This window comes from Dermacentor silvarum, chromosome 6, assembly GCF_013339745.2.
Source record: "Dermacentor silvarum isolate Dsil-2018 chromosome 6, BIME_Dsil_1.4, whole genome shotgun sequence".
Classification (NCBI taxonomy): domain Eukaryota; kingdom Metazoa; phylum Arthropoda; class Arachnida; order Ixodida; family Ixodidae; genus Dermacentor; species Dermacentor silvarum.
Window position 1 is genome coordinate 27,349,898 of NC_051159.1, and position 19,468 is coordinate 27,369,365.

At 47.3% G+C, this 19,468-nt stretch overlaps 1 protein-coding gene across 2 annotated transcripts; it reads right to left on the minus strand.

The window, feature by feature from the left end:
* Window positions 1-4,713: 4,713 nt before the first annotated feature.
* On the minus strand, window positions 4,714-18,464 carry LOC125946213 (uncharacterized). Of its 2 annotated transcripts, XR_007467462.1 has the most exons (3): window positions 18,247-18,464; window positions 17,431-17,720; window positions 4,714-5,177 (listed from the first exon to the last, which is right to left on the minus strand). XR_007467462.1 is itself a non-coding variant. In XM_049668711.1 (2 exons), exons 1-2 carry the CDS (start codon window positions 18,303-18,305, stop codon window positions 4,934-4,936), a joined length of 303 nt encoding a protein of 100 aa, XP_049524668.1. In that variant the 5' UTR covers window positions 18,306-18,464; the 3' UTR covers window positions 4,714-4,933. The 2 variants fall into 2 exon arrangements, 1 of the variants encoding a protein (XP_049524668.1); XM_049668711.1 differs by lacking the exon at window positions 17,431-17,720.
* Window positions 18,465-19,468: the final 1,004 nt, after the last annotated feature.

The following is a 19,468-nucleotide window of genomic DNA, read 5'->3' on the forward strand; positions in this document are numbered from 1 at the left end:
TCTGACTTCAAACTGCTGCACATCACCCATCACGTGGTCTGCCATCTCTACAAATAGAAAAGAATAAAGGCAGACATCCTTGATGACTAGTTATGTCAAGCGTAGCAATTCGGAAAAGTGTACACGAAGCAAATGTGTGCAAAGAGTGCCGACGATCGTGTAACGATGATGGCGTGACGATGATTACAGGCCGGACAACCTTGGAATAACGACGCCAGAGTGATGACGCTGGTTCGAACGGTGTCACTGGCTCGCACAGCATGACAGCGACGGTTAGAAGACGGCGTGATGACGACGATATGACAAGGCAGCAGCAGAGTAAAAATGGCGGAAAGATGACGGTGACATGACCAAAAAAGAATGATCACAGTGTCATGAAGGCAGTGAAATGACGACGCCTGCATGACAGCGACGGCATCTTGGTGTTGGAGCTCGCTTCTGCGCTCACGTGCATCACGGGCCGCCTTAATTCGCACAATATCCGGTATTGGATTCCTCTATGTCCGGTACCAGCCAGTCGGGCTGCCTTAATTCTCATCGAAACTGTTCGAGGCAACAAGGCAGATATAGTGAGCCTATTCACGCCACAGGCGGTTGAAATTTCTCGCAATCAATGTGCTCCTGTAATAAATAAAGCCTTCGTCACAGTCTTTGCCATCCTACCTACTACTCAGCAACCGTTCTTGCTATAACTAACTACTTGCCGATGGATCCGATTATTGTTAACTGAGATGGATGCCGCAGCTTAATCGAGAAACTGAGCATTTCTTCGCCGTGCAGACGCGACGACATAAGTATAAAGTCCCTAAAAACACTACTGGATATTCTTCTATTATCTTGCAACTTATACCCGCGCAGCCACTTTAAAATTTTTCCCTCCCCACGACTTACTTACAGGTAAAATCATCACTATCCATAAATCTGGAGCAGCACGTGATCCACAGAATTTCCGCCCCATGTCGCTTACTTTACTCACGTAAAATATTAGAATATATCATATTTACCCACCTCATCACGTTTCTTGGTGACAATTTTTTACACCAGCGCAACATGGGTTTCGGAAATTTTATTCCTGTGAGACAGGACTAGTCACCATCGTCGTCGTCGTAGTCGCCGTGAGGTTCGGTATAAAGACCAACGGCAATAAAATCGTCGCCGCGCGCCGTGCGTGCGAGTGTCAGCGTGCGAGGGTGAGCCGGCAACCGCAGCCTTATCTCGCGCACGCGAGAGAGGAAGGCGGCCTGATTCGCGCGCGAGGCATGGGGAGGAGGCGACGGAGAGGTGTGGAGGGAGGGGGGCGTTCTGCTCTTGCGGCTGCTTCTCAGGGAGCTGCCGCGCCGGCGCCTATCTTGAAAGTAGAGTGTACTAGAATATGGCCTAGTACACTCTACTTGAAAGCGATCTGCGATGTGGCCGAAGTGTGCGCCCGCGGGGCCTCATCTTCAAAGTGATCTGCCATGGCACAAAGTGCATTCGCCGAGTGCCGGTAGCTTCGTATGCGCTGCGCTTTAGACGTTTCGTTCGCGTTGAAGCGAGAGCCAGCGCGAAGGTCAATCTGCTCGCTGCCGCTGGCGCGCTTTCTAACTCCACCGTTTTGACGAGCTCCCGCGGTCATCGAGCGAGATGTGTTCATGTTTACCTGTGCACGCGTGACACCGTGCTTGTTTATTTAGTTAGTAAGCGAATATTTAGAACTTTATAAGGCCGATGAAGTTATTGTCCTTATTTTTTCACCAACGACTAATACTTGTCCCTTCACACCAGGTCTGCCATGGACGGATCTTTCTCGACATTGCTAAAGCCTTTGAGAAAGTTAGCCACAGGATATTACTTTACAAACTAAGCTTCCTTAGCATTGATTCACTTGTTTCCTAATTGTATTCGGCCTTTCCTTACTAACCACATGCAATTGCTCTCTGCTAGCGATTATGACTCAGCTGTAGTACCAGTGCTGTCAGCGCCACCATAGGGCTCCGTACTTCGGCCCTTATTGTTTCTGATTTATATGAATGACCTAATAATATTGCATCAAACATATGCTTATTCCCGGACGATTGTGTCATATATCACGTAGTATAAGTAATCATAACGAAGTTTCTGACCTGCAAGAAGACACGCATACAATTTTTAACTTGTTCGACAAAATGCAAGTAGCTCTAAATATATTAAAGTGTAAATGCACGCCCATGCCTCGCAAATTCGTCAACATGGTCTTACTTCACTGTCGATAATACCCCCACTTTCCTCTGTTTCATGAAATAAATACCTGGGTGTTATCATTACCAGTAACGTACGCAACCTGGAGGCATCATAAAAATTATATTACAGCAAACGCTAACCGAAAGTTAGGCTACATGAAACGAAAGTTCTTTTTGTCACCCCTCCCGTTAAAAAAGTGGCTCAATACTACGTATATTCGCCCGCTTATTGAATACACTTCAACAATGTGGGACTGGGTATCATTTTTAAGTAACCAGCTGTTTTCACATTATCCGACTACAACCTCACGTCTAGAGGATCGTTCATGAAGTCAGGACTTCATCTACTCTTACTCGCCATACGCCGGCAGTTATCTCGCCACTGTTTGTTTCACAAAACATTTGACCATAAGCCCTGCCTTCAATCGGTTTTGGTAAAAACACAGTTATACATTTCCTCACGCGTCGACCATGGGCAGAAGGTTGATGAACTAAGATGGACAACCAGAACACATTCTGAACATCTTCTGCCGAAAACATGTATTCATTTGAATCACCTACCTCAAAACAATGTTTTTGTAACTGATCCCTCCCGTTTTCAAAATGACACTAGTTGATTTTAGCTGCGAGAAACGGATGTTCTTGTTCTTGCATCGTACTACTTTTGCTGCTATGTGCAGCTATATCTGTACTTCTTTGTATATTTCTTTCGTTGTTTTCAATTTCGTTCCTTTAGCTTATTTTTGTATTTCTCCCATGTCTGATTCCCTCTGTAACGCTGTCAAGCACTGAGGGCATTAAGTGAATTAAAATGAACTATCCGGTGTTTGCTTTCACTAAGTCCGGTGGCTTTTCGAGCTGCGCAATCTCCGGGATCGGCCCACATTTTTCGGGGAAAAAAAATTGGCGCACCCTTGAGCATGACCTTGCTCTGACCTTGGCTCCGATTAGACAAAAAAATGCTTTGCAGTTAAAATTGCCGCCAGCGTTTATTCTCCCAGAGCAGCGGAGAAACTTTGTAAACGTTTCATATAACACCTCTCTACAGGTCAAAATGATCATTTAGCAATTTTCATATGGCCTGTAATTAACCCACGCGCTTTAAAAATTTGCCCGCACATCAGCTTAACATGCCGCCATTTACCTCCGAGTATAAACTCGGTGGATGATCTAGTTCTCTCAGGACCCCATCAGAACACGATTATAACGTTCTCGAGCGCTGCTGGTCGCACTTAGACCTTCGCTGTAAAACGTATACAAAGATTCGCACGGTGGAAGTGAAAACTAACGCGCTCTATTCAGTTCAATTAAGTTTTCATACGAAAGCATCAAATGGCTCATTGACTGAAAAAGCCAGCGTCTGTAGCAGCGAAACGGCACCTAAATGCCCATTAGCTGCGACGATTCGTCACGCGCGTGCCTCGACGGAGCAGAGCGGGCGAAAGGGCACACTTGCTTCATCCATGGCGCGCCAGGTGTTGCGTGAGGGGAGAGGGCATCGTCGCTACGCCACGTCACGCTCTCTTACGGAAGCCTGTGTTATCCGCGCGTTCAATGTCCTCACAAGCGCTCGCCTGCGCTCCCACTTCGCCTCGATAATCGCTATAAAGATATTAACGTATAAAAGAACAGAATAAATTCAAAAGGAAAAACGTTTGCGGTAGCCAGTTTCGAGTCTACGACCCCACACTCAGAAGCCGAGCGACTTACCCGCTGGGCTAAACCAGCGCCTCCTAGATAGCAGGTTTCTGCACTCTACTTATGACATCGTGCTACTCGGACCGAAATTTCCATTGCCAAGCCCGGCGTCACGAAAGCGGTGACGTCAAAATCGCCGCGGCTTACTCGGGAGCGTCCCCATTAGATTCCATGGCAGTCGGGCTTGGTAGCATGACATCATGGATGGTAGTGCACCGGCCTTGTGCTATCTTGGAGGCGTTGGCCGAGCGTCTCAACGCACTCGCTTGCCCGCGAGAAGTTCATACATCGAAGGACCACCCAACGGTGTTCAACTGGGCATTGACGCTTTCACATTCACAACTCATAAGGGCTTAGGTGTCCTCGGATTTTTTTTCCCCCACATACATAATTTCAAAAGAGGCCGACACCAGCATGATGGGGCCGATGAGCCCCTGATGAGCTATTGGTTACAAGGATTAACAAAAATATTGTGGTGATGAAGTTTCATGTAATAAAATGCGTTTGAAACAGCGGATTGCAATTATTTCCTAGAATAACATTACTACGAAACAATGTGCGACCATGAAGTTTAATAGTTCTGTGTATTGACTGTGCGCATCCCGAAAACATTTGATTATGAGAAAGCATGTAAATATTCGAGTTAGATGAGGAAAGGATAATGAATACACGCAACGTTTTAGAGAATGTGTGAGTACAAATTTAGTGAACACTACCAACCCGAAAATCAATGATGTGAACATATTCATTTGAAAGTTTAAAACATGTTATAGAGGAACATATCTCGAAAGGTGATGTATGATAGAAAGTATAGTATATATCGAAGGTGGTATGTGTTGAAAGGGTCGCAGCCTACAGCAACATATGCTAGCGGTTTATAGAGCGGAACTGTAACATTTATTTGGCGCAAATTGTAGTTATAGGAACGCATGCCATGACCCTCTGATGTGTAGCTTTATTACTATAGCGCTTTAGCGCTGTGAAGCCGAATAAAACGTGTGCGTAACGGCAGTAGCCCGGACGTCGTTGTTATATGACTAAGGGGACGTCGGCGAGAGTATCCCGGTGGGAGAGGCGATGGCAGGGCCTTTTCCTGCGGAGGTCGGCTCCTGGTGGTCGGCGTGCTGTTTCTCGGGGTTAACTATGCTCGGGTCCACGTTGGGGGAACCAGGTTGGTTCCCGAGGTCAATATTCGCGGACCCAATGTCAATGGAAGGACGGCCGATCATGTGGTTGTACACTGGCGACGGCTTCCACTCGCCCTCTGACGGAGACCTTGCCCTGCGCCAGTTCGAGCGACATCGAACCGATTTCGTATGAGTCAAATCGATGATGCTCAGAACAAAAGTCATGCGATTGATAGCTTCGGGAACGCGAAACAGCCCAAGTTTTGAGAAATTTAGTTAGCTAGAACGGCCAAAAACAAAAGATAATTGATGGAAATCTGTGGCGTCATACCACCGTACCATCGCTGGGACACGACAAGAAAAAAGGACGAAAACACATTCACCTGGTTTATTTTCGCTTCCTAGCCTGCCGTGAAAGTAATTAAAATAACGTTTCTTGAGTGACGCGCTATTTTTCGTCACGGCCCCTTTAAGAAATAAGCGCCAAAATTCACCGAAAATGTGTTTCTTGTGCCTCAACGCCCAATATAGTACACCAAGTGGCTTGCTCGAAGTAATTTACAGATGGCGTAAACATGCCCCCTCCCTTCCCGCTCACCTCATCTATGGTTGCGCTAACTCGCTCTGTAAGCTCGGGCAATGTTCGTTCTTTACTGCGTCTTTTTAGATTCCCGCTCACCTCATCTATGGTTGCGCTAACTCGCTCTGTAAGCTCGGGCAATGTTCGTTCTTTACTGCGTCTTTTTAGATTAATGCATTGGGAGTGTCAAAGTGGGGAAAAGCGGTAAGTGTGTGGTAAGCCTGCCACGTGGTAGAGGTTGAGATGAGATGGGCAAGCTTTCAAAAGCGTCTATATATATAGACGCCCCGCTCACCTCATCTATGGTTGCGCTAACGCGCTCTGTAAGCTCGGGCGATGTTCGTTCTTTACTGCGTCTTTTTAGATTAATGCATTGGGAGTGTCAAAGTGGGGAAAAGCGGTAAGTGTGTGGTAAGCCTGCCACGTTGAGATGAGATGGGCAAGCTTTCAAAAGCGTCTATATATATATATATATATATATATATATATATATATATATATATATGCTTTCGACAAATACTGCGATTTCGTTAGTAGGAGAAAGATGAGGCCTTGAAAATTTCGACGATGGCGCATTTCTTGCCTCGGGAACTGCGGCTATCAGTTTTCCTCCTGACCAGCGCTGGAACGGCGAAGCATGGGTGAAATGGCACGGCGGCGAGGAGAAGGAGACCGACGAGAGTTGAAGGCGGCGCGACGAGAATACGAGTCCGATGGATCAAGGATAGAACGATGCGATGGCTCTTGGGGAAGGTAGCCGAGGTTCGGCGCGTCACGACGGAAATAAAGTCCACGGCGGCGACAGAAACGCGCAACATGTCCCGGAATACCGCATGCGTAACAGATAGGGCGGTTGTCCGGAGTACGCCAAGGGTTAAGAGAAGGTCCGGAAGGCGATAAGGGCACGTGAACCGGGCGTACCGGAAGTGGCGACGAGTAGAAACTAGCGGCGGGTCTGGAGGTAGTAGGCATCGGTCGCGGAGGAGGTCGGTTGAGAGCGGCAGCGTAAGTCAGAGGTGCAGCCACAGGCGGCGGTGGAGAGGGAGTTGGGAGCGCCTCAGAAACTTGTGCTTGGATCACACGACGGAGCGACGGTTCTAGTGAGGAAGCAGGCTCAGCAACACACGCCACAAGAGATAGCTGGTGAGCCACTTCTTCCCGAATGTATTGCTGAATCTGCGACAGCAAGCCGAAGTGATCAGCGCTAACGCATCCAGGCTCTAAGGGCGAGAGGTCCGCGGATTGCAAACTGGTGCGACGGGTGGAAAGGCGCTGCTTGCGCAGCTCGTCGAAGCTTTTACAGAGCTCAATTACTTGTGCAACTGTCATAGGGCTCATTGGCCACGAGCATATGGAAGGCATCGTCGTCTATGCCTTTCATAATATGCCTTATCTTATCGGCTTCGGTCATGGACGCATTCACGCGCTTACATAGGTCGATGACGTCCTGAATGTAGCTCGTGAAGGTTTCACCGCTTTGTTGAGCGCGACCACGCAAACAGTGATCAGCACGGAGTCTGCGCACAGCGGGACGGCCGAAGACCGAAGTGAGGGTCTCGGTGAAAGCTGATCAGGTTGTAAACTCGGCTTCGTGGTTTCTAAACCACAGATTTGCCACATCAGTCAGATAAAAGATGGTGTTAGTCAGCTTGTCGCGGTCAGCCCACTTGTTATGCGCGCTAACGCGGTCATACTCTGCAAGCCAGTCCTCCACGTTGTGATCGTCGGTGCCGCTGAAGATGGCAGATGGCACGTACCGTACCAGAACACACGACAGCCGGGGGGGCGGGAGAGGATTGCGAAGGGCCGGCGTCTTCGGTCATTGTGGCCGCAGATGGCAACGTGCGGCTGCGGAGCTCCAGGTCGGGGAAGACGGGTACACCTAGACGGGAAGCACCTAGACCAAATGTCACGGGATGTTTTTGTAAGTCCACAGGGCGTCTGACCGAAGTATGAGAAGACGGAGCAGTCTCAGCTGGACACCGATCGAGAGCGCACTACTAGTTCGTCGACTTCATCTTTCACGCTTCACCGTGCCGGCACCAATAATCTCCAGTACAATATATATATATATATATATATATATATATATATATATATATATATATATAATATATAATGTGTGGGGGGGTGTCCATCAGTGAAGCATTGAATCACAGGATTTGGCACAGAAATCGATCAAAGAACAGAAGCACGTAGGCAAAATAACAGGTCTTTACTAACCGCTCGGCCGAGGTCCGCCCTTCATCAAGAGCCCTGATGAAGAGCCTGGATATATATACAGGGTGTTCATTTTTAAGTTCTTAGGAAGTTTTAGTCATCCTAGAAATTCATTTTAAGTGGATGCGTCTGGCAAACTCACCAGCTACAATTCGTCAATTATAATATGTGTCGTAAAATAATTAACTAAGAAGTTCATTAGTAAATTTTATTGCGATAGCAGTTATATGGGCACTCCAAGCGTGTCCCTGCCTTCGCCGTGAGGTTCCGTATGAAGTCCAACGGCGATAAGCTCGTCGCTACGCAGCGTATGCTACATGTGCGAGTGAAAGCGCGCGAGGGACGCACGCTTTCACGGAGAGCGAACGCACGGCGGAGAGCAAACACGACGTCTCCGGTCGTTGGGGGGGGGGGGGGGGGGGGGGGGGAGGCGACGCTTAGCTGCGGCACTAAAGGCCAAGATATAAGCCGGCGTTTTCGGCGCGCCAGGCCGCGGCAGGTGAAGTCGGATACGCTACGCCAGCCACGCCTAGAGTGACCTAGAATATTCTAGGTCACTCTAGCCACGCCAGCCTGTGCAAAATTTGCCTCCTCTACAGTTCAGCGCGCACAACGCGCGATGCTAGCGCCATCGCTGTGTCTCGGAGCGCTACATCACGGCCGCGTGATCAGCTGTTTCCATGGCGCATGCGCATTCTCGCTTTGTGACAGAATGTGCCCACGCCGTCCGAGTTTGCGCGCGCTTTTTCTCGCTCTGTGCTCTGACTGCATTTACGGCATGACGTTAACTCGCCCTCACAGCCAGAATATCGCACTCATATTGCTAGTGCGTCGGCTACGCAAAAAACGGAAGCGGACCACGTACATACGAGAGCTTTTTGACAAGCGCCCTCCACTCGGCGACTACCACCAGCTAGTGCAGGAACTCCGCCAAGTGGACCCTGAGTACCACTTTAAATTTCAGGTAAGGGATAATACTGTTTGTTTAACACATGTCTCTGCATTATCCGCGATGGGCCTTTCTTTGTGACCTGCAAGTGTGTTGAAAAGTGTCATTGTTATAACACGGGAAACGCTAAAAAAATCGTGTCGGCAGGTTTGCAGATGGCTCCGTTGCGTTCTGCTCCCGGTCGTGGGGGCCGCATTTCGGTGGTGGCGAAATAAAAAAACGCCCACGTGGATTGCGTTTTAATGCATGCGCTGTAATGCATATGCTCGAAATTAATGCGGAAATTATTGCTACTACGGCTACCATTATACCCCGCAGTGGAAGATTGGGGGCGATAAATGTAAACATTGTGACTCACACAAAACACTTGCTTTCGCAGAATGACCAAGGCGAAGTTCGATCACCTGTTGAGCTTTGTGTACGAGAGAATACTGCATGCGCCTAACCACAGGAGACCAATACGCCCTGCGGAGAGGCTGGCAGTGACCTTAAGGTGAGTTCATTGTTCTGACGCCACCTGAGCATAGCAATTCCTATCTGTAATCTTTTTTTATTGCGCACTGTTCCCTTTTATTGAAGTTTTATAAATTTTAATGCATAAGGCGTTGAAGTGATTATTGTAACTAAACATTCGAGAGAGTTTTCATCACATATTTTGTGAACTTATTTTACTATTGGTGATTTTCCAGGTTTCTGGCAACAGGTGCCTCAATGCAAGACATCGCAATGAGCTACTTTATGCACGCTACAACGGTTGCTGGAATTTTAAAAGAAACGCTCCCGGCGATATGGGACTGCCTATCGCCGCTCGTCCTGAAGCCCCCAGCAGCTGCTGATTGGGACAAAATTCGCCGGGCGTATAGCTCAAAGTGGAATTTTCCAAATGTAGTCGGAAGCATAGATGGCAAGCATTTGCAAATTCAGTGCCCTGATAACAGCGGGTCAGATTATTTCAACTATAAAGGTTTCTACTCCATTGTTCTGCTTGCCGTGGCTGATGCAGACTACCGGTTTACTCTTGTCGAAGTCGGGGCCCAAGGAAGGACTTCAGATGGTGCTTTCCTTAATGACGGCTCCATTAGAGAAGTTTTTGAGCATGGAAGTTTGGAGCTCCCTACAGCAGTCAATGGGTGGCCAGTTTTTATGGTAGGTGACGCAGCATTTCCGTTGCGCACATATCTAATGCGTCCGTACCCAGCAAGGCAGTTGGACGACAGGAAAATAATTTTTAATTATCGTCTATCAAGGGCGAGAAGGTGCGTGGAGAACGCATTTGGAATCCTCGTGTCGCGGTGGAGGGCTTTTCTAGGCACTGTCACGGGACAGCCTGAACTGCTCACTGACATGGTGAAGGCAGCAGTGTGCTTGCCCAACTTCTTGATGGTAGATTCGGCGTACTGTCCTGCAGGCTATGGTGACACAGTGTGTGGCGAGGAAATACAGGATGGGTATTGGAGGCATGCCATCACACCGGTTGGAGCGACTGCAGTGTCTAGCAGTAATCGATCTTCTCCTACAGCCATGTCACTCAGAGATGACCTTTCAAATTACTTCTTGTCTGCAGCAGGCTCTGTGCCATGGCAGGTTAAAGTGATTAGGCGGAACTGAGTGACTCCTGGATGTTTTTTGCACCTGTGCTATTGTTGTTTTGCCTCCATTTGGTATAAATCTTGCACGAGGCTGTCAACAGTTGCAATAATAGTATGTGACAACGTTAATTTGTATCTGTATTGTGTGCTTTCGTGATGTTTACTTTTATTGCTTTAGCGCTGCTATATCACTTTTATATTCTGTCCGATCTTGTGTTCTTTTATGTGTTAGTGTATATTGCTGCTGTGTAAAGTAACCCCAGCTGCTTGGTTTACTTGCTCAAACATATACAGTATCTTTAAAATAAATAAACTTCGAAGACTGTAAGCTTCATCTTTATTGATTTTTAAGCGTTACAACAGTGGAATGACTGGTGGTGTGCACAGCACATGACAAGGCTTAGTTTCCACATATAGCATTAACGAAACACTCGTAGCAAGTTTTCAGACAGGTAGGTAATCGTAAAGCAATGGGTGATAAAATAGAAACTGCGAGCGCAAACAATCTAAATTGGGCTCATGCTGAAGAACACTTTTCAAAACAAATCGACAAAATAACCTGACTAGGATAGGCTCCTCATTCCAAGGCCAAAAGAGCAATATACTGCCCTCATCGAAGAAAAAGGTTGGGCGTGCAGACACAGACACAAGAGAAAACGACAGATCAAACGCCGTGTAAAGACATGTACGATGTTCAGTCGTTTTCTCTTCTCTTGTACCTGTGTCTGCCCCGCCTTATCTTTTGCTACGATGAATCTCTGACGACTAGCTCAACTTTTTGTCATTCTAAACATATTGCCCTCCTTTAGATCCAACATGACACTGCACCCTTATACAGGACAATACGAGCAAACTGCACAAGAGAGTATGTAAAAATAATCTTAATCATGTTCGTTCAGTACAAAACATGTAAAAACGAAATGTATCAAAACCCTGACTAGAATAGCTTTGTCACTTGAAAACACAGACACATATATGTATTGCACTCTTTACAACATGCAGCCTTGCATATGAAAATGCAAGCAAAGTACACTTGCGAATATATAAAAGTGATCTGAATCGCGTTAGTTCCGTACAAAGCATGTGTAAAAAGACATTACTAGAATATATTTGTCACTTCAAGGCACAATGATCATTGTACTATTTAAAATTCCGCATGCGGCTGCAGCTAAGTGCAAGAAAAATAGCTACACCTGCACATATGAGCGTCAAAATGTATTGTGAATTACCCTAGCAGGTACACACGAGTAAAAATGTATTTAAAAATTGCTATCACAGATATATCACTTCAAGGCACATAGTACACTCTTTTAAATCCAACATGATGATGCAGCCTTATCGTATAGTAAGAACACAAGCTGCCTGCACACACGAATAAGTAGTGTGATCTCACTCACGCTAGTTCAGAACACAAATTTACAAAGGAAATGTACAAAAGACCTGCCTACAATGGCTCTGGCACTTCCGAGCCAGACAAATATATTCCTTTGAAATGCAACACGCTGTTGCAACCAAGTGTAAGGAAAGTATGGATTGCACTTTGCTTTACTAGCACATGTGAGTATACAAAGGTACTTTCACCCTCTAGATTAAGCTGCACTGTACATGGACAGATACTGCAAGTGAACTTTCAAAACAAAAAAAAAGAAATGCAATCTCATTCAGGCTGCCATCAAAGAAAACAACATATAGATTGATGGGATGAAAGCAGCATGGCTACGTTCCATAAAAAATGGGAAAGTAATCAATTATTCTACTACAAAAAAATTGGTTTTAATGAAATGTGAAGGCACACGAACACTTGCTTAGTTTAGGGTAGAAATGCAAACGTCAATACAGCTGCAACTACGCTCTTGGTAAATAAGATCACTCTCGCGCTTCTTGATAAATGCAACGAGATAAAAATTATGGTACAGTGCTTCTGCAGACTCATTGTATAAGAAAAAGAACTACGTACTGCTGTCCCGTTTTTTAACAGGAGTTAACAGGATCAATGAAGGTAGCTGCTGCATATTTTTAAAAGAGATTAAATGTCAAACTCGGCAATTACCTCCATTAACCGTGCTTTGCACTTAGCTGCTACTTGCTTGGCCAGCCTGTTCAATGTAAAACCGATAGAAAGGCCAAATGCCTCATTTTCTGTCATTTTTTCCTTTAGGTGGCTCAGTAGCTGCTGATCAAAATCATTATTCTTTTTGCGCTTTTTCTGAACACTAGAAGGCACTGTCCCAACACAAGTGCGTCGATCAGCCTGTAGAGAAGCCAGTTCAACGCTGTACTGGTCCGCTTGGCCTGCTTGCTCCTGGTCGAAGCTGTCCTCAGAGGGCAACGGAGACACACTGGCGGTGCCGCACATGGTATTCAGCAACTCCTCCGCCGTGCTGTCCTGGCTGGTCGCTCCTTCTTGTGAAGCATGCACGTTCGATACGGTTCTAAATAAGGAACATTCGGGCCAGAAAGTGAGAAACATTGGCTGTTGATTGTCGTGGTCTGGTCAGCATTTCAACCACTTATTCTGAGCCACAGCGCAGGTTTAGTATCTCCCCCACCCTTCATTTGAGGGCAGGTAAAACTGGCGTGTCACAGACACTTCAAGGGACTGCAATATGATAGTCTTTTGACTCATACAAATGCTTTGTGCTGGTATTGGTGGTTGCATTTAATGGCATGTCAATAGACTATCGTGTCATAGGAGCAGCTCAAAATATTCAGAAAGCTTTAGAAATATTTGCGAGCACTCTTGCCAAGAGTGTGCTTTCACAAAAGCAGACAACTCGAATTCTAATGTTATCGGCACGTAAGCAGCATAAAAAACATCTGAATGTCTAAAAGTCACATATCAATACAGTTCTTACATGACAATTTGATTCTTATAAAGGCGTTATTCTGACACAATAAAATTAAAGCTTACTGTAGCGACACACGACCTCTAGATGAAGCAATGCAACTGTTTAACGGTTGTCAGAATATGACGCGTTCTAGCGCAAGCAATAAAACAAGAATCCTGTCACTGCTCATTATTACCTCAGCCGTGTACTGATTGTATCGAGACACGTAGAGATAGCCGTCGCGTTTCAGTAGTGTTGTTGACGACAAAATCAGCCACCTTCTTCAAAGTTGTAGGCCCGAATTCGCAGATGTAAGTTATATAAATAGGGTTCCCTGTGTTCTGTATCGCAAAAACAGCAACGCGCCTCCCCCCCCCCAAAAAAAAAAACAAAGAAACAAATGTAGAAAAAAAGAAATTGAAGGACGAAATCGAACGTCCCTTTAAAATGCTCTATCATTCACAAGACAAAAAATAAACTACAAAATATCGGGTAATTGGGATAAAATAACAGCCGGTAAGCAAATTTTTGTAAGTGAAAAATAAAAAAAAACATCCGCGTAATTTTCTCAGAAATAAGCACCGAAAACTTCGACCTCTAGCTAAAAGGCTGCGAAAGGGCAATGGGTTCTTGATCGTAAGTAACATTCGCGCACCGACCGAGAAATGTGGCTAAAGTACTCCCAAAGTATTCACTAAAATACTCACGGTCTCATACACCCGCAGTCCTTGTAAAATTCCATTGCGGAGAGGAACTCCCACGTGCGCTTGGCTACATACGCGGACCCGCTCCTCTTCGTCTGCTCGATTAACTTTCTTTCTCGGTTGAAGCGGTCTCGCAGCCTCTTCCATAATTTCAGGCACTGGTCAACTAACGCAGAAAAAAGGGCGACAAGAATTGGACAAGCTACACTGCGACAACTGTCCGCTGCAACTAAAAATGAATGTGAAATGCAGCTTACCTGTGGCGAGACCGCACTGCTTTCGTATAGCTTCCCATGCGTTGTTCTTCCGCTCAGTGTCGCTCCATTCGTTTCACATCATACACACATGGATGGCTGCGAATTCCTTCCAGCAGGCGTTCAATAAGTGCATCCTCACTTGCGCTGTCATCGTCCACGGACGTTGTGAAAACCACAGCCGCGCTTTCACTGCGAGCGCCGCAAGCCGCCATTTTGCCTTTCTGCCCGCTGCCCCTACAGCGCGCAGTGCATTCTGGTCTAGCGGCAGCCGCGTGAAATAGAACATGTTCCATCTCCGCGCCGGCGGCGCCGAGCGCGCCCGGCGCAGCTGGGCACGCCGGCTACGCCGTGACGCCAGACCGTAGATGGTGCACTTTTCAGCGGCGTTGCTTAACCGCGACGCGCGTGGCCGCGCGCGCGCGTTACGCCGGTCTATATCTTGGCCTTAAATGCGTATCTTGCGACCGTGCGCAAGGGGAACTGGCGACTCAATCTCCCACGCGAAAGGAGGAAAGCGGGAAGGCAACGCGGGAGGGAGGGTGCGCGGCTTCTACTCTGCCAGGAACTGCGTACTTGTACTTTGCGCGGCTGAGGGCTGTCGCGCGCACCGTATCTTAAAAGCGATCTCCACACGGATCTGACCTTTGTATGCGCTGTGCTTTCGCCGCTCAGTTTCCGTTGAAGCGATAGGCCACACGAACTTCGGTCACTACTCCAGCCGCGCTTGCTCACGTCAGCGTTTTGACAGTGCTTGTCTGCGGTCATCGAGTGTGATCTATTCATGTTTGCTTGAGCGCCCTGACACCATGCTTGTTAATTCAATTAGTAAGCGAATGTGTCCAAGTTTATGCAGCCGATAAAACTACTATCCTTACTCCGTAAACTCTACTAGTAAATTTGCTATCGCAATTGATGCTTCGCCTTTCGGGCGAAACTGCGACTTTTTTGGTAATTAGTTGAATAAGTCTTGATTTATCGTCGTACTAATGTCCGCTAACCCAGCTCAACGATAATAATTATGCGACCTGCCACAGGCGATTTTTTTAAGTGCGTAAAGCTTTATTTTGAACACCCGGTACATTTCAACTGACGGTGGTCTGCTCCGAACCAGCGTCAGTTCCACTGCGCTCCTCATGCATACGGAACCACAAAGAGATTCGACGTGAGGCTAACGCGTTTCTGTCGCATTTACCGCTAAATCACCCGTGATTTTTTTATGTCGTAGACTTAAAAAAACGTGGGCAGCTTGCACTAGTGGTGCAAGGCTGGAGTAAACAGCGGGGCTGGTGATCGACCTAGCTTCTTCCAGGTTTTGCTAGGCTTGGCGAAGTTTTGCTAGAAAATGGTAAGTGCTGCTAGGCACGGTATTCTGCATCGGCTCGCCGCCGATGTGCAGATTTTCGCTTGGCCACGCGACGCGCTTCAAGATCATCGGCTTCTTCGTCGGGTGTCCGGATCTTCATCGGTCATCCCATGGCTGCATGTACTCGCCATAGAGTCACCGAGAGTTCTGCCGCCGTCGCGGCGGCTCCGAGCTTTATCTCCCCAGTAGCGCCACGGCCAAGCTGCGCCTCCACACTTGCCGGGGCGTAGCTCGTCGAAACCTGCCGAGCCGCCGCCAGAGTTGGCTACTGCAGTCACGGACACCGCCCGCGTTCACCGCGAACGCGGGGAAACGAAGAAACGCGGATGGCGTTGGCAGCAGCTCTGCGCATTGCCTCGTTGGTGCTGCTACAATTTCTTTGTCTCTATCGCTCTCATTTTCTCTTTCTCTCTCCCGAGCATAGCGCACACCGCGCGCATGCTCTCCTTCCCTCTCCTTAACGTCCCATGTCAAGGCAACATGTGCACACCACGGAGAGGAGGCGAAGCACACGCTGCTCCGCGAGGCGGTTGCTAGACAACGTGCGGTGACGTAATCGCTCAGCGAGGTTTTTTGTACATGCTTCACGGACTGACAATCGGCTTAAACAGCTCCGCTGTTCAAATTCATCGACGATTACAATACTTCCTAATGCGAAATTTGAGCGCAGATGTACATGTGTTTTCATTTCGCGATATATTATTGGATATTGGCAGCCCTGACCTGCCTGGAACAGAAACTTAAACCTTTTCTCAAAAACACATGTTTGTTGACATAAGGAACATTTTCTCAGCAGCCACTCGACCCTCGGGAAAAAAAGAACACTTTATGAGTCCTTCCATAATGTATGCCAAACCTAAGTGAAGCTAAAGAAAACAATTAAATGCACTCTGTTCTCGCTCCTCTTTTTTTTTCTAAAGTTAGTCCAAATTAGAATTCCACCAATTTAGCATATTTCTTTTTCTCAAAAGAATAATCACGTCCAAAATTACTGTTCTAGATCTTAAGAAAGCACACTGTATCTCATACTCATTAAAAAAAATTTTGTACCTAATTAAGGTTTCTCAAAAATGTTCCTTAACCGTATAGAAAGCTGTACAGTTCATATTTTAATATTTTGAAGAGATTTTGATCGCTTTGCGCAATATTCGGCATCATAAAAGAACAGTATGTATAAAAGCAGCTTGAAAGAACTTGTCCGCATAAAACAGTTACCCGCAGCATCTCCTGTTGTAGTTATCTAAATGATGTGAAGGCATTTGCTACTAATCACCAGCTGTTTCGTCGTCGTATGCTGCTCTGTTTGGTATAATTGCGAGAAACACCGCGAAAGAATCGTGAAACAGAGAAGCGTAATTGCAACACCGGAAGCTTAAACTGAGATGAGCATGGGGTGATGAAGAGGCGAGTATAGTAACAATGTTCCCTCATATTATGTGACGGTGCGTGTAGATGATACCGCTGGTTCGGGGAAGATGAGCACTGGCCGATGCGTCCTGTAGTACGTCACCTAACTGAACGGTATCACGTTTGGTACCTCGTACGTACACGTGGTTGATGACGCTTCCTCCTCTTGATGCGAGCCATTGTCAACCGCGATCAAGCGTACGCTGGCGGCGGCTGCGTATGGCGCGGCCGCGCGGGCCCTATCTTGAAAGCAATTTGCGATGGGGACAGAGTGCGCCGAGTGCTGACAGCTTCGTGTGCGCTGTGTTCTCGCCGCGTAGTTCGCGTTGAAGCCATATGCACCACGAAGGTGCATTAGCTCACTCCTGCAGGCCCTATCTTGAAAGTGATCGTCTTGTGTCACGAACGTACGTATACGGATGGACGGATCGGTTTCCTCGCAGGGTAGGCACTGAAATGCTTACGCATTTAAAAGCAAGAAGAACTGCGTATGCATATTTTTTTCCTCACCTCGACGACAATATCTCCCTGGTCCCTTTCTTGCCCACGAGGCGGTCTTGTGCCGCCCTGACCTCATTTAGGGCCTCCATCTGCGCCAGCGACTTGCGATAGCCGATCTCCCTCTTGCGGTAGTAGTTGTCGTAGAGACGCGTCAGAGAGATCACCTCGTCGTGCACCTTGGTGGCCACTCGGCTAAGCACGCTAAACACCACCGTCAGCACCACGGAAACGCCGAGGATGACCAAAGCGTTGCCCCGAATGAAGGACACCGTGGCGTCCACGCAGTTGCGCGTGAATACCTGCACCGCGAATACACGTGTGTGAACGCGTGAAAAACATGAAGCCCCAAGTCAAAGTTAGCCTTGCTACAGTCGGCAAAATACAACTCTCTATTTCAAATGCAGTAAAATTTGTGCAGTTGATAGGTGACAGCATTTCTGCTTAATAGAATGGCGAATTGCGCCAGCTGGTTTGCAGTGAGCGTGATGGGAAGTAGCGCGACGCAGCTACACACAAGAACGAAGAAGGGAGACATACAAAGTGGTACACTTTGAGCAGACATTTGCTGGCAAAAGCACGAAGCTAAACGTAACAGGCCAAAACAACCTAAAGAAATAAAAATCAGCGGTGATTTAGCAGGAAATGCGAGAGAAATGCGTGAGCATTACGTCGCACCACTTTCATGCCGCGGATCCATGATTTAAACCACACTGCAAAGTGTTATTCACTCGATACACGTCGTGCCTCTTCGAGAAGCAAAGTGCAATTTTTATACGTATACAACTATCATACACCAAGATTTTAAAATATGGAAATATCACGTACCTGGGCAAAGCCAACGTAATGGTGTTTGCCGTCGCTTGGAGATGCATAATTTTCTGCATTTCGCCTAATTACATAATTAGTCTTAATTAATACACTTCTCAAATGTTATAATTAGATGAAAAGTGTCAAGGAGACAATTGTAGACCAGCATGAAAAACACCCGATACAGCTTTCTATTGCTCAATACGTGTTACATAAGTGCTTTTCCGGGCGGGAAAGAAGCCCGCGAACACACGCCATATTGCCGCGCGACTGGCTGCTCGAGCTCCCACCAGCTGCGCTCTCGAGGCTCGAGCGCGCAGCTGGTGGGAGCTCGGCCGAGCCACCGCCAGAGACGCCTGCTGCCGTCACGGACACCCTGAGCGTCGTCGCTAATGCGGGGAAACGTAGAAGCGCGGATGGCGTCGGTATACTTCTGCGCGTTGCCTCGTTGGTGCTGCTACAATTTGTTTCCTGGTGATAAAGAGGTAACCAAACAAAAATTTAGATCCCATTTTTTGGTTTATTAGACAGCTGCCGACTCCGTAACTAGTGTCATGCCACAATTGCTTGGAGGCGCATAAAGTCACTAAATATATGCTCCATTAAAAGAACCGTTTTAAAATGCGCGCCAAATGGAGCACCGCTTCCTGGGGTATGGTTTGCTTACAGGTTATCTCTAAAATTATGGGGCTTTACGTGCCAAACTACGATCTGATTATGAGGCACGCCGTAGTAGGGGACTCAGGAATAATTTGTACCACCTGGGATTCTTTAACGCCTCCTAAATCTAAGTACCCGGGCGTTTTCGCATTTCGCCCCCATCGAAATGCGGCCGCCGTGGCTGGGATGCGATCCCGCGACCTCGTGCTCAGCAGCCCAACACCATAGCCACTAAGCAACCACGGCGGGTCACGTTATCTCTGTACGTCACGAAATTTAGAGCTATTGTGGTCACAAACTAGTGACACAGGTGCCCGTAAAGGTCGCAAGCAGCACCATGACCATGTCTAGCCGATAGCTGGACGCGCGCCGCATAAACCATTATTTCCGCTTTCTTCCTACGCTTCTCCGCATTCCACACAGGATAATAAGCTGGGTTCCCTGTTGCCCTCAAAACGTTTTGCGCATCCCTAATCTGTCGCTGCAGCGGACATAAATATAGACTGATGATGCTGATGATGATGCTGATAATGATGATTAATCTGTCGCGTCTCTTACAACGCACAGCGCCCTTAGGCCT

Bases quoted from the DNA above. Each gene is read 5' to 3' on its own strand.
- LOC125946213 (XM_049668711.1), bottom strand. From the start codon at position 18,305: ATGCAGAAAATTATGCATCTCCAAGCGACGGCAAACACCATTACGTTG. The intron at 5,178-18,246 runs GTACGTGATATT...GAACTGGCGCAG, and splicing joins ATTACGTTGGCTTTGCCCAG to GGCAAGGTCTCCGTCAGAGG.